This window comes from Sarcophilus harrisii, chromosome 3 (genome assembly GCF_902635505.1).
Source record: "Sarcophilus harrisii chromosome 3, mSarHar1.11, whole genome shotgun sequence".
Taxonomy (NCBI): Eukaryota; Metazoa; Chordata; class Mammalia; order Dasyuromorphia; family Dasyuridae; genus Sarcophilus; species Sarcophilus harrisii.
The window spans coordinates 394,388,313-394,402,904 of record NC_045428.1 but is presented as its reverse complement, the minus strand read 5'-3'; the positions used below and the strand labels follow the sequence as shown (position 1 = coordinate 394,402,904).

The following is a 14,592-nucleotide window of genomic DNA, read 5'->3' as shown; positions in this document are numbered from 1 at the left end:
CTTTAATTCTTCTTTCTCCCTCACCTCAAATCACTGGATGGGTGTTGCCTCAGACAAATTAAGGCCTGAAAAATACCTTAGCTTAAAAAAGGCCAAGGTCTCCCACTGCATGAGGGGCCATTACTAGTCATCCTGACCTAGGTCTTGCCCCTGAATTCCAGTGACTCTGGAGAAGAAAATGAGGCTGATGGCTTTGGTCCAGCCCTTCCTATATTAAATTCAATTCACTTGCAAGCCAAGACATCAACCTCCTGGTGTCCTTGGTCCTCTTCAAAAACAAAGGATGAACAATGTCACCAAAGCCAACTAATTCTGAATTTTCAGTGTCTGTGTAATCTGATTCTTTATTTCCATTACCATTGCTACTACCATAATTGAAGCCCAAACCACTTCTCCCCTGGATGGGTACAATTACCTTCTAATTGGCTTCCTTGCTTCCCATCAACATTCTATCCTATGAATAAATGCAAGGTTAATTTTCCTAAAGTTATACTCAAAAAATTTTCAGTGCATCTGGATTCTAAGCCTATAATTCAAAACCCTCTGTAATCTGACCCTCAACTTCCTTTTTATTCTTATTATCTTTTTTATGTCTATATCCATCATATGCTCCAGACAAACTGAAGTACTGAGAGTTCCCTGAAATTCCCCATGCTTTTCCACTTCTGCATCTTGGCCCATGTTATTCTTTCTGTCTGGAATGGCCTTCTGGTCACCTGGAATGGCTTCCTCTCTTTACTGAAATCCTTCTTCAGAACCACTTCTAGGAACTTTTCTTTAATTCATGACACATGCTTTACACATAGTAGGTGCTCAATAAATATTTGTTGAATGAATAAATTCATGAAAGGAATGAATGAATGTTATGCAAACATCCGGTTTGCTTAAAGCCTCACACACCTGTGTTTCTGTCATCTGTCTCAGCTCGCCCAACAAAACAGCTTGACTCTGTTTTTCAAATTCAAAGCCTTTCAAGCACCTGTATCATCATTAACAACACTAGCAAAAAAAAAAAAAAAGTAAAGTGTTTTTTATTAATGTTTAAAGTGTTATGAATGCTAAGAGTGCCCTGAAAGGGAACATCTGTCACTCTTAAACATGCTTACATCATTTTGAACTTCTTTAGGGCATTTTTTTTTTATTAAGGCATGGAAAACTCCTCCTCTTTGTTGTTAACTGTGAGCCTAGATAGATAGATAGATAAAGGGATGAAGGAATAAGTGAATAAATAGATAAATAGATGATAGATAAATGAATGAAGGAATAGGTAGGTAGATAGGAAGGTAGATAGGAAGGTAGATAGGAAGGAAGGAAGGAAGGAAGAAAAAGATGGAGGAATGGGCAAATAACCAGATAAACAGATAGACTGATAAATCGACAGACATACAGTGGCCACTCTGAATATACTTATTAACAACAACTAATGGGATGGCATATTTATAGATTAGGATTTGTTACATTATAGAATCCTTTTGCTTGTAAGGTTAAACCTGAGCATGGTAGGTAATTGGGAAAAGTTGTATGTTTTTTAAAGTTGATCTTCCTAAGTTTATCATTTCAAAACTATTTAGCTCAAAATCGTTTTGCTCCCATTTCTAGAATCCTCAAAGATGCATAGTATACTCTCCTGACTTACACTCCTGTAGTCCAATAAATGCCAGATGCTGGTTCTGAAATAAGAGCTATGCCTAAATCTCAGCTCTGCCATTTGCTGTCTGTGGGACAATCACCCAATGTCTAGAACAAACTCTCTGAACCTCAGTTTGCTCATTTGTAAAAATAAAAGGGGTTTGAATAGGTGAAACTTCAAATTTGCTAGACCTAAGAGATAGAGCATGTCATTCTATTCCACAGATGATGAAACTGAGACTCTTGAGAGGGTGGATCTCCACTGTTCATATCAAAAAAAGTGTTACAGGTGGTATTCAAATCTAAATGCTCTACATTTAAATCCAGAGTTCTATCCACTATCTCCCACTGCTTATTAGATCTCAGCAGGATTATTGTTTAGTAATAAAACCTTGAGTGTTTTCTTCCTCAAGATTCACTTAGTCACTAAAAGCAACCTCTAAAATGATTACTCTAAAAGGCAAAATAGTAAATTGATAGTTAACCTATTAAAATTTTTAAGTGCTTTCAACTTCAAAATTATCCCCAATGCTTCACCCTTTCTTTATATCCAATTAGATGCCAAATTTGGTCAATACTACCTGCACAATATCTCACTAATCCATGACCTTCTCTCCATTCACATAAGCCACTAGTCTAGTTCTGGCCCTGACTGTCTTTCACCTGAATTGCTGCAATATCCTCGTCCTCAAGAAAGTCTCCTTGCCTCAAGACTATGAGCTTTTCAACTCACCCTCCCCACATCTACCAAAGGAATATTCTTAACTGATTGGTCTGGCTATCTCCCTCCCCTGTTCAAAAAGCTCTAGGACTCCATCTAGTCTCTAGAATAAAATATACTGTCTGCCTGGGGTACATATAAAATGCTTCACAATCTGACTCTAGCCTACCTTTCTGAACTGATTGCATATGGCTTCTTTTCACATATCCTATGTTCTAGTCAAACTAGCCCAGTGCTGTCCCTCCCCTTTTTAAACACTTTAAAATTTTCATAATAATTATTTCTATTATTGAAAAATATTTTATTAATATTTCCTATCTACTATCTGTTCACTAAGCAAATTTTATTTTATTTTTTAAAATATTTTATTTTTTCTTAATTACATGTAAAAACAATTTTAATATTCTCTTTCTTTTTTTAGTTTTAAGCTCAAAATTCTATCCTTCCCTCTCTTCCCTTTCCCCTCCTGGAGATAATAAGCAATCTGATATACGTTATGCATATGTGATCATGTAAAACATTTCCATATTATTCATTTTGTGCAAGAAGATTCAAAAAGAAAGAGAAAGAAGCAAGGAAGGAAAGGGGGGAGGAAATATACTTCAGTTTATATTCAAACTATATCAGTTCTTTCTCTGGAGGCAGATTCTTTGGAATCATATTGGATCAAAATATTGCTGAGAATAGCTGTTATTCACAATTCTTCAAAACACAATATTTTTATTGCTATGTACAATATTGTCCTGAATCTGCTCCCTTCACTTTATATCAGTTCATGTGAGTTTTTCCAGGTTTTTCTAAAATCATCCTACTTGTCATTGCTTATAACACCATAATATTCCATCACAATCACAGATCAAAACTTATTCAGCCATTCCCCAACTGACGAACATTCCCTTAATTTCCAATTCTTAGCCATCACAAAAAGAGCAACTAAAATATATTCCTACAAACAGATTTTTCCTTCTACCCTTTTAAAAAAATCTTTATAGAATATAGGCCTAATAGTGGTACTGCTGCATCAAGGTTATGCCCAGCTTTAAACTCCTTTGGGCATAGTTCCAAATTCCTTTCCAGAGTGGTTGTATAGTTCATAACTCCACCAACAGTACATTAGTGTCCCAGTTTTTCTCACATGCCCTCCAATATTTATAATTTTCCTCTTTTTTGTCAAATAGCCAATCTGATAGATATGAAGTAGTGCCTCAGAGTTGTTTTATTTTGCATTTTATTATTGCATATTATTGATTTAATAATCAGTTGTGATTTAGAGCATTTTTTTCACAAGATTGTAAATAGCTTTGATTGTCAGAAAACTGGCTTTTCATATCCTTTGTTCGGTTGTCAATTGGGGAGTGACATTATTATAAATTTAACTCTGTTTTCTATATATTTGAGAAATTAGGCCTTTATCAGAGATACTTGGTGTAAAAATTTCCCCCAGTTTTCCATTTTCCTTCTAGTTTTGATTTAATTGGTTTTGTTAGTGCAAAAATATTAATTTTATATAATCAAAATTATCCATTTTAAATTTCATAATGCTGTCTATCTTTTGTTTGGTCCTAAATTCTTCCCTTTTCCATAGATCTGACAGGTAAGCTATTATATGTTCTTATAAGATCAGCTTTTATATCTAATCTTTTATTTTTATTTTTATTTTTGCTGAGGCAGTTGGGGTTAAGCAACTTGCCTAGGATCACACAGCTAGGACATATTAAGCCTGCAGTCGGATTTGAACTCAGATCCTCCTCACTCTAGGGCCAGCACTCTATCCACTATGCTATCTAGCTGCCCCCTTTATATCTAAATCATGTACCCCTTTTGACCTTATCTTGGTACAGAGTATGATTTATTGGTCAATATCTATTGTCTGCCATACTGCACTGAGCAAATAAAAAAAAATCAAAAATGAAAAATATATCTTGCAACATATATCTACATTGTCCATGAAAAATGTCTAAATTTTGTCCAAAAATTTGTATCACTTTCTGCATTTTAAGTTTATCACCTCTCTGGCAGGAGATGAATGGCATGTTTCATCTTTATTCTTTTTGGACTCATGATTTATCATTACAGTAATCAGAATTCTTTCAAATCTTTCAGTTGTTTTTCTCAATAATGATGTATTATTGTATAAATTGTTTTGTTGCTTCTGCTTACTTCAGAAAGGTGTTCCTGATTTCCTCTAAAAATGTCCACTTCACCATTTCTCATGGTAAAAGAATATTCCTTTGCATTTATATGCCACAATTTGTTTAGCTTTTCTCTAATAGAAATTTATTTTCTGATTTTGATTTACCATGAAAAGAGTTGCAATAAACATTTTTGTTTATATAGATTTTTTCCATCTGTCTTTTAGTTCTTTGTATCATAATACAAAGCCCTTGTGTAATAATAACCAGTGGTGTTGCTGGGACAAAGGGTTGAATTTGGGAACATAGTTACAAATTGCTTTACAGGATAGTTAAACTGATTCACAGATCTCCTATTATATGTTTTCCCACAATTATTTTTCCATCATTGTCATTTTCTTCTTTTGTCATCTTTGCCAGTCTGACAAGCATGAGGTAGAATCTCAAAATTGTTTTAATTTGCTTTTCTCTAATTATTAGTTATTTAGAACATTTTTCATAAAATTGTTGATATCTGGTATTTCTTCCTTTGGAAAGTACCTGTTTATATCCTTTGATCATAGGCCTACTGAGAAATGGCTTTTACTCTTATGAATTTAATCAGTTCCATATATATCAGAAATAAGATCTTTACCTGAGAAACTTGTTACAAAGATTTTTTTCCCCTTATCTTCTTCCCTTTTGATATCTATTGCCTTAGATTCTTTATTTTACATAGTCAAAATTGCTCATTTTATCTTATGTAATCCTTTCTTTCACTTTTCACTCATGAATTTTTTCCCCTCATCCATAGGGGAATTGCATATGTTTATTGTTACACATAATGTTGACTATAACATATTTGAGTTATGCTTGTTTTGTGATTTTGTTCACCATAAGTTAATTTGTTCATATATTTGTTTTATGTTTGTATTTTATGTATTGTATTATCAATGTCATCTCATCACTCAGATCTGTCCCCTAGCATCCCTTAAACTCAGTTCAAGTGTTAACTCATCAAAAACAGAGCCTCTTGCTGGTCACCCCTATTATTACCCACAATTTCAAATGTTCTCCTTGGATTTATTTTGTATTTGACTTATATTATTTTGTATTTTCTTATTTTTGTTTATGTTGGTTCTCTCTAATCATCTTAACAATTAAGTGTGGCAGAAGATGGAGCTCTGAGTCTGAAGTCAGAAAGACTTGATTTCAAATATCACCTCAGACATTTAATAATTGTATGACCTTGGGCAAGTCACTTAATCTCTCTGACTCACTAGTAAAGTAAGTTTTCTTCCTAGTAAAATAAGGACAATAATAGTACCTATTTCTCAGAGTTATGAAGATCAAATGAAATAATGTTTGGAATGTGCGTTGTACATAGTAGGTGCCTAATAAAGGTTTGTTCCTTTTTTTTCATTTCCATTCGAATAATCATATTTATTGAGGGCAGGGATTAATTTGTTTTTATTTTTATGTATTGAGTGCCTACCACATTGCCTGAAACCTAGGTAGGTACTTAATAAATTGATTGTTGATTGATTGATTTTTGCTTACCCTTTCTTCTCTATTTCTACCTTCTACTCAAGAGAAGCAAAATTCTAATAATCATAGAATTAAATACTGAAATTCACCAATCAGTAACAAAAAATTTAATGGCAGGAAAAAAATTTACTTTCTTCAGAAACATAAAAACCTGGGTCTTCCTAAACTAATGTCAGATTTAAATATTCTCAATAATTTAAAAAGTGTCCTAAAAGTCTTGGTGCATTTCTAACCAATTGAAGGTTTAAGAGCCTAAAACTGCACTAAGACTTTAGGGACACTTTGTATTGGTGAGCAGGCGAGGAAGGAGAGGAAAAGTGAAGGAGGAGGAGATATGGAAAGGAAACTTAGAACCAAAGTGAGTGATTCCACTTTTACACAGAAAGCTCAAATAAAAACCTCAAATGATAAGGCATAATGTAGGTCATGGTGCAAAAAAACTAATAATACATTTGGAGAATCAACACTATAGAAGAGATCATAGTGTCAAAAATAGATTTAGAATTGGAAGGGGTTTTAGAGGACATCAATGCTAAACTTGATGAAGAAACTGAGGTCCAGAGAGGATGTGTCATACTCAATGTCACATAGGTAGTAAATATCTAAGGGAATTTTAATTCAGATCTTCCTGACTTCTTAGTCACCAATATATTGGGAAAGAGATAAGGAAAGAATTAGAATCAGAAGTGGAAGAGGGGAAGTGGTCAATACCAGAACAAACTATTTGCGAATATTCTCTCCTGCTCTCTGTCTCTATGTCTCTCTCTCTCACACACACACATACACACAATCACAAAGTGAATATTGGATGAAGAATTAGAATCCTTAATACAACAAAAGCAAGGTGAAGTTGTATAAATTACATCTCTAGTGTCATAGATGAGGAATAGAAAGGAAGAGTGTAACTTCAAGTCCCCAATAATTCTAGGATTTTAGTGAGACCATATTGGCAAAGATACAGAATATGGTGAGAGTAAGTTCCAGATTTGTTGGAAAAGGAAAGGAAAGGGGAAAGGAAAGAAAAGGGGAAAGGAAAGGAAAGGGAAAGGAAAGGAAAGGGAAAGGAAAGGAAAGGGAAAGGAAAGGAAAGGAAAGGAAAGGAAAGGGAAAGGAAAGGGAAAGGGGAAAGGAAAGGAAAGGGAAAGGAAAGGAAAGGAAAGGAAAGGAAAGGGAAAAGGAAAGGAAAGGGGAAAGGAAAGGAAAGGAAGGAAAGGAAAGGAAAGGAAAGGAAAGGAAAGGAAAGGGAAAAGGAAAGAAAGGAAAGAGGAAAGGAAAGGAAAGGGAAAGGAAAGGAAAGGAAAGGAAAGGAAAGGGAAAGGAAAGGAAAGGGAAGAAAGGAAAGGGAAAGGAAAGGAAAGGGGGAAAGGGAAAGGAAAGGGGAAAAGGAAAGGAAAGGAAAGGAAAGGAAAGGGAAAAGGAAAGGGAAAGGAAAAAGGAAAGGAAAGGGAAAGGAAAGGAAAGGGTGCTGGGGAAAGGAAAGGGAAGAAAAGGGAAAGGAAAGGAAAAAGGGAAAGGAAAGGGAAAGAAGGAAAGGAAAGGGAAAGGAAAGGAAAGGGTGCGAAAGGAAAGGGAAAGGGAAAGAAAGGGAAAGGAAAGGGAAAGGGGAAAGGAAAGGGGAAAGGAAAGGAAAGGGTGCGAAAGGAAAGGGGAAAGGAAAGGGAAAGGAAAGGGGAAAGGAGAAGGAAAGGAAAGGAAAGGAAAGGGTGCGAAAGGGAAAGAGGGAAAGGAAAAGGAAAGGAAAGGGAAAGGAAAGGGAAAGGAAAGGTGGAAAGGAAAGGAAAGAAAGAGAGAAGAAGGAAAGGGAAAAGGAAAAGGAGGAAAAGGAAAGAGGAAAGGAAGGGGAAAGAAGAGGGAAGGAGAGGCAAAGGAGGAACAGAGGAAGAAGGGAAAGGAAAGGAGGGAAAGAGGAAGGAAAAGGAAGGAAAGAAGAAAGGGAGAAGGAGGAAAAGAGGAAGGAGGAGGAAGGAGAGGAGGAAAGAAGGAAAAGGAGGGAAGGAGAGAACAAGGAGGGGAAAGAAGAAAGAGAGAAAGGGACAGAAAAGGAAGAACAAGAGGAAAAGAATGAGAGAAGGAGGGAAAAGAGGAGGAAGGAAGAAGAAAGAAGAAAAGGGGAAACAAAGAGCAAAAGAAGAGAAAACGGTCAGAAGACAAAGGACTAGATAGAGTTCGAACTGATACCATAAAGTAGAAAGACAGGGACAAAACAGAATGATTAGGAAAAATTGGGCAGAAGAAACAAGAATGAAAACAAAAGGAAAACAAGAGGACAAATGACAAAGAGTAAGAACTTTCATGAATGAAAAGTGATAAATAAAACCTAACAAAACTGAGTATTCTACTATGAGAAACATTTAGGTTCTTCCCAACCAGATTAAAAATTGGAGATAGCAAAACACAAAGCAAAGGAAAACATGGTTACTAGACTAGATAAAAAGTGACTTTAGAGCTAGCCTGCTCTATGAACCTTTAGGTATCCCTATCCATCAGCCACAGACTTGAGCCCTAGCTACAAGAGGAAGCATAATCTTTTAGGAAAACAAATTGATTTCATTAGTACCAATCCCACATTCAAAATTTGAATACAAACAATACAATCCACTGAAAAAAAGAATTATTTATATAAATGAGCAAAGAAAAAGGAGATGAAATGAGAACCACTAAAACCTTGAAGCTATCTCTGCCTATGGTACACCTTTAGGTTTCTTCCCATCCTTAGGCCAATACTTGATGAGGAGCCCAGGAAAACAAAGAGGAAAAAACACAGTATGAATAGTATTTATTGGATAAGAATTTGATTGTATGGGCAGCTAGATGGCACAGTGGATAGAGAGCCCTGAAGTCAGGAGGACCTGAGTTCAAATCCAGCCTCAGACACTTAATACTTCCTAGCTGTGTGATCCTGGGCAAGTCACTTAATTCCAATTGCCTGAGGGGGAAAAAAAGAATTGGATTTTATTAGTAAATGGAGACCCCTAAGAAACAAGGAGTACAAAAATAGAAGTTCCATCAGAAAGGAATTTTTTTTAAAAAGCAAAGAAAGAAATTGGGAAGCTATATTGCCAGTTTTGATGTTTGACATCAACTGTTAGATAGCTGTGGTGCAGTGGATAGAGGTCTGGGCCCAGAGTTAAGAAGACTTGTCTTTGTGAGTTAAAATCACTTTCTAGCTGTATAACTATGGGCTAGTCACTTAACTAGTTACTTAACCCCATTTGCCTCAGTTTCCTCATCTGTCAAATGAGCTAGAGAGGGAAATGAAAACCAGTTCATATTTTTGCCAATAAAACAAAAATGACTCAACAAAAACATCAACAATTTGTCATGCACAGCTGGATGTAATTTTTAAGATTGCTAAAAACAAACCAAATAAACAAGAGAACTTAGCGAAAATACTGGCAATAGGAAAGTAAAGAACATTTTGAATCTCTACTTCTCATGGATACATGAAAGATTCTGTAAAGTTTTATGTGATAGGAAATCTGAAGTTATATTTAGAACTCTAGCATAGTACACACTTGTTGAATCAAAATAACATTTCCCAGAAATTTTTACCATGATGTGAAATCATTTGATTTTTCCTCAGAGAAGAAAATGAAGAATGCTCACCTTTATTTTATGCTTTTATTTATAGACCTGAGTTATCCTCAGTTTAGGGAATTCCTAGTATGAAGATTCCCTACACTAAGGTTGGCAAGTCAACTATAATTTAGGATCCTAGGGAACTTCCAGGGAGTTCTGAAATATTAATTGATTTGCCCAAAGTCATGTAGATATTATGTGTCTTAACAGTGGTTAAAGCACCAGCCCTGGAGGCAGGAAGCTCTAAGTTTAGATATTATATATCAGTATCAGGACCAGATCTGGACCTAATTAGGTCATGAGGCAAGTGTGCCACTATCCCTAGACCTACCTAACATACTACCTATCTCCTCCTATTAACCCAGGTCTTCCTTATTCCACTACCAGCCTGCTCTCTAACCTCTGCCACAGTGTCTATCAAACTAAGTTTGTTACTGACAAATTGTTAACAAAGCTGATGTTTTGGGTGGGCAGCCTATGACATAATAGATCTGTAAAATAAGGACATAGCAAACCCATGATGGAAATTGTTCTGTATTGTAATTTTCAGATGATGTTAAATTTATTTTTTACATTTCTTTACAACTCTGAAAATCCATTCCGGTTAAATAATACTAGACCTATATGTAGCTGATTGGGACAGTTGGAAGACTAGTTCACAAAATGCCTCCAAAACTTTCATGACCAAGGAAGTATATTTGCATTTCTTGTAAATCCTAAAAATTCATGGAAAATTCTATACAACATTAACATTTTTAGTCAATGAACACTGAGTGAATTATAAGTGATTGGCTTTCAAAGCCTTGGCACCTGGGTACCAAAGCTTAAATCACTATTGTAAAAAAAAAAAATAGCTAGTGACCACGTGGGCAGCTAGGTGGCATAGTGGATAGAGTGCTGGACCTGGAATCAGAAAAACTCATCTTCCTGTGTCCAAATCTAGCTGGATAAGTCTGGACAAGGCTTTTACCCCTGTTTGCCTCAGTTTCCTCTTCTGAAAATGAATTGGAAAAGAAAATAGCAAACCACTCCACTAGCTTTGCCAAGAAAACCCCAATGGGGTCATCAAGAGTTGGACATGACTGAAAAATGACTAAACAACCACAAAAGTGACTTCACAGTACAAAGAATACTGTTTTCCCCTCCCCAACTCTATAAGCATTTGAAAGTCATCTTTTTCCCAAGAGTTTACCTTTAAATTCAGTTATCACTTTAAGTCTTCTCACAAATCTAAAGCATGATCACTAAGTTAATTATCCTACTAATTAGAAGTTAAAAATAAGTTAAACACATACTCTGAAAAGTTAATTACTGAGTTTTTTCTTCTGAGCCTAATGATTTTCAACTACCAACCCAATTGGTCAAAACTCAGCAGTCAAGAATAATTCACATTTATATAGTGTTTTACAGTTTTTTAAAAAGTCATTCTCATAATAATCTTCTAAATTAGAAGCTTAATTAACATAGCTATTAAAAGGGCATAGAGGCAGAGGTTAAAGTAACACTGGCCTGAGAGTCAGGATGAATATGACCACTGATCAGTGACTTAACCTCTTAATGTCACAGGGAAGCTCTCTAAGACTACAATACAATATGAATTGCCAATTTAAAATTCGCCGATTCTTTCTCTGGCTTCACTCTTGTTTTTCTCTCCCTTTTTTGTCAGTGCAGCATTTTACAAGTATGTCAGTAAAGTGATTATTAGCATCTTTATTACCAAGCTATGTGAAGACTACAAACAAAAAATGTGGTCAACTTTATACTGCAAAAACCATGGGAACTACATATTTGAAGAAAAATCTCAAAAGAGAGTCAATATAAACAGAAGAGGTAAATAACATCCTCAGACAATGAAAAGTCACCTAAAAATTACTGACTCCTCCTTAATAGGGGTGAGCTGTAATTTGAGCACTTTACTAGACACTAAATTAAGAAACTACAAAGTACATTGCAATTAACGGATAGTAAAGGGTCTAAAATAGTTGTTTTCTTTGCACTAACATTAGGTTTCTGAAAGGTTTAAAAATTAAATATATATTATGACTGGATTCTTTTTTTTAATCTTGTTCATCTCAAATACATACTGACATTTTTTTTTAAACAGAGATATCTACATAGCTCTCAGAGTCTTTGGGTTCCCAGTAAACCACTGTATATTGGAAAATACCTAGGTATGTTAAGAGTTGTAGTAGATAAATTCTGATTTATGGAAGCACACAAAGGGCTTCATATAACAAGTTTCATATTGGATATGGCTTTTTCTATGTTCAAAGTACTGAAGGATATTCAATTGGAAAGTCTTCAGTAGCTCCTGAATTGGGGGGATTTAGCTAGGACATTGAAATGGTCCTACCTTGTAAGCATCAGGAATGTTGACTGTCTCCCCATGCTCCCCAACATAGCCAATGATGCCTTTTCCCCAAGGCACCTGCACTTCATTAGAGTTCTCAGTGCTGCTACAAGGAAGAAATGGGGTCCCAGCATGTACATCAAAGAATTTAGAGACCAGGCTTTTCTTGCCTGAGGCTGTCCCCTCCACCAAGAACAGGGAGCATCGGTCGGCATCCACCATAAGGCAGACAAAGATGAGGATTTTGTAGCTGAGACTGGTGAGATCCAGGTCATTGGAAATCTCCTTGACCAGCTCCAGGAAGAATTGTCGTTCATTGTGCTGCTTGAGGTGGCACTTGTAGTCAATGGCTGTTGGGGGATATTGGGGTAAGTTGACCCGAGACTCCAGTAGGGCACTGAGAATGTGGGCAGTAGTTGGAGGCAGAGAACTAGCTTTTCGGAGCAGGGCCCTCCGCCTCACACTACTCAGTGGTTCTTGGGCCCTGGATGTGACTTGCTCATCATAAGTCCTATTCACGTGGATGGCTTTGGACCTGGCAAAGCTCTTTCTCAATTCTTTCTGAGAAGCCCTCCGCTGTAGGCCCCCATCACCACGGCTTCCGGCCCAGTTGGGACTCATGGGGACATTGCCACCATCTCCCACTCCTGGAATGGGCTGACTGTTCGAAGACCCCTGCTGGACAGTGACACTACAACTACCAGCAGCAGCACTACTATCTGGGGTCCTGGCCTCTGAAGGAAAGTGTCCTGGGGCTGAGACCCTCTGGTTTTGCTCATTCTTCTTCAACCACTTCTGCACCAGCTCCTGCCTCCCCTTCCTCATCAAATAGTCTTCAAAGAGCTCTGGGTGCCTGTCCAGGAAACTTTCCACCTCCCCAAAGTCCAGGCAAGGAGCTGACATTGTCCCAGCTATGATTGCAGACACCTCTCCAAACACCTGAGCACAAATTTTTACCTACTGCCAGTCAACTCTTTGCCTCCCCATATTCTACCCCAATCAAACACCATGAACTCAAGCAAGACCCTCCTTTGCCAGCTCGTGGGTCATGTGGAGCAGAGGAATCCCAGCAGGCAGATTTCCTCGCCTTCCTCCAGCTCAAAGGGTGGGTCGCATAGGTTCCCCCGTTAGTCCTTCTTCCACTGTGCTCTGAGCACTGGACTCACAGGTGCCCAGAATCGTGCTGTTGCCGCAAGTGCTGTTTGTTTCTAATCTTTTTTAAAAAGGGGGGGAAAGTGCGGAGTTAGCTAGTTAGCTGCTGCTGCTGCTGTCCTTGCTTCTGTTTTTGCTCTTGCCGAAATCGATGAGTGGACCACGGTGAAAGCTGTAAGGGAACTGATGCCTGGATGGCTGGCGGGGAGGGGGGAATAGAAGGGAGGGGAGAGAAGGAAAGACACGCCCCTGAGTCAGGGACAGGGACTGGAGGGAGGAAGCAAGGGAGGGTGTGAGAAGGGTGAAGAGCTCAACAGCCAGAGACTATGGCAGGCTGTCGCTCCACGGAAGGGAATCAGTATTCATGAGATAAAAACCAGGAGGTTCGGGGTGGACTTTCAACTCGGAATAGAAATAGGAGAGGAGGAAAGAAAGAAGAGTCTTATTCTTATCTCCTCCCCTCCTCTCCTCGTCTTTTGCAGCCCCCTCCTCTCGGCTCCTTTCTCCCCTACCCCTCACAGGTTCTTCAGCAGCATTTATTGAAAAGGATCCCAGAAGGACCACAGCTGGGACCTTACTTAAGAGCAAGTGTTTGTGTTTCACAAGGAAATCAGAACCTAGAGGTTAGTTCCCGTGGAAATGAAGATGAACAAGGAGAGGTAGGGCTATTTTTTGTTTTGATTTGGCTTTGGAGAGGGGCAGAGGATGGAGCGAGTGATTAAAGGTTATTCACTTGCTACATTAGAGTACTGCGTAATGGTATCGTGTACCTTCAGAGAACTCAAGAAATATTAATCAAATTAAATTTTCCCCAAAGTAGCAGATAAAGTTCTTTGTGCAAGCTCTTCCGTGTAGCTTGTAGACATTTATTTACTTTGAAGTAAAAGGGAAACTGCATTTACCAGGTAAACCCATTAGGGGAAACTTACTTCTAGGTAGGTTAATACACTCACTGACTTGGAGAACTGGGGATTGGAGAGAGAAGGCGGAAAGAAGAGAAAGAGGGCTGGTGGGATTTTTCCCCCGAAACCTTGTGTATTTCTATTTCTTTCTTCTTCATTCATGAGTGATTTGCGTTGTACTCTTTCCATTTCATCCCCTAGTCCACAGTCAGATGTGTTTTCTCTCCCTATGAATTTCTAGGGCTTTTATGTAATGAATTCGATTAGTCTTTCTCCAGCCTGGAAGTTCCCTGAACCTGGCTTTTCTCTACATATTTAGGTGTCTCATTTGGAAAGAATTTTTCTTTTTTTAATTATAGTCAGTAATTCTTAAGCAATCCCAAGAGGGGAGCATGTCACAGAAGTCGATGTTTGCTCCCAGCATCGGGAACAGATCAACTCTGACCTTCCATGGCAGGGAAAAAAACAAAAACAAACAAACAAAAAACCTAGGAACAGGATTATGGTGGTCCAGTCTTAAATGAATCCAGTGAATGAATTAATGTATAGGATCAATATCCAAGAAATGGGAAATACATGTACAATTTTGTGCAAATAATA

At 37.5% G+C, this 14,592-nt stretch overlaps 1 protein-coding gene across 1 annotated transcript in view; it reads right to left on the bottom strand.

Moving 5' to 3' along the window:
- The window catches only part of PDE11A (phosphodiesterase 11A), a 452,396-nt gene extending 438,678 nt beyond the window's left edge, over nt 1-13,718 (bottom strand). The window contains exon 1 of the mRNA XM_031960412.1: nt 11,942-13,718. Within this exon, the coding sequence (XP_031816272.1) occupies nt 11,942-12,841 (900 nt within the window). The 5' untranslated portion in view covers nt 12,842-13,718. The remainder of the gene's footprint in view (nt 1-11,941) is intronic.
- Nucleotides 13,719-14,592: the final 874 nt, after the last annotated feature.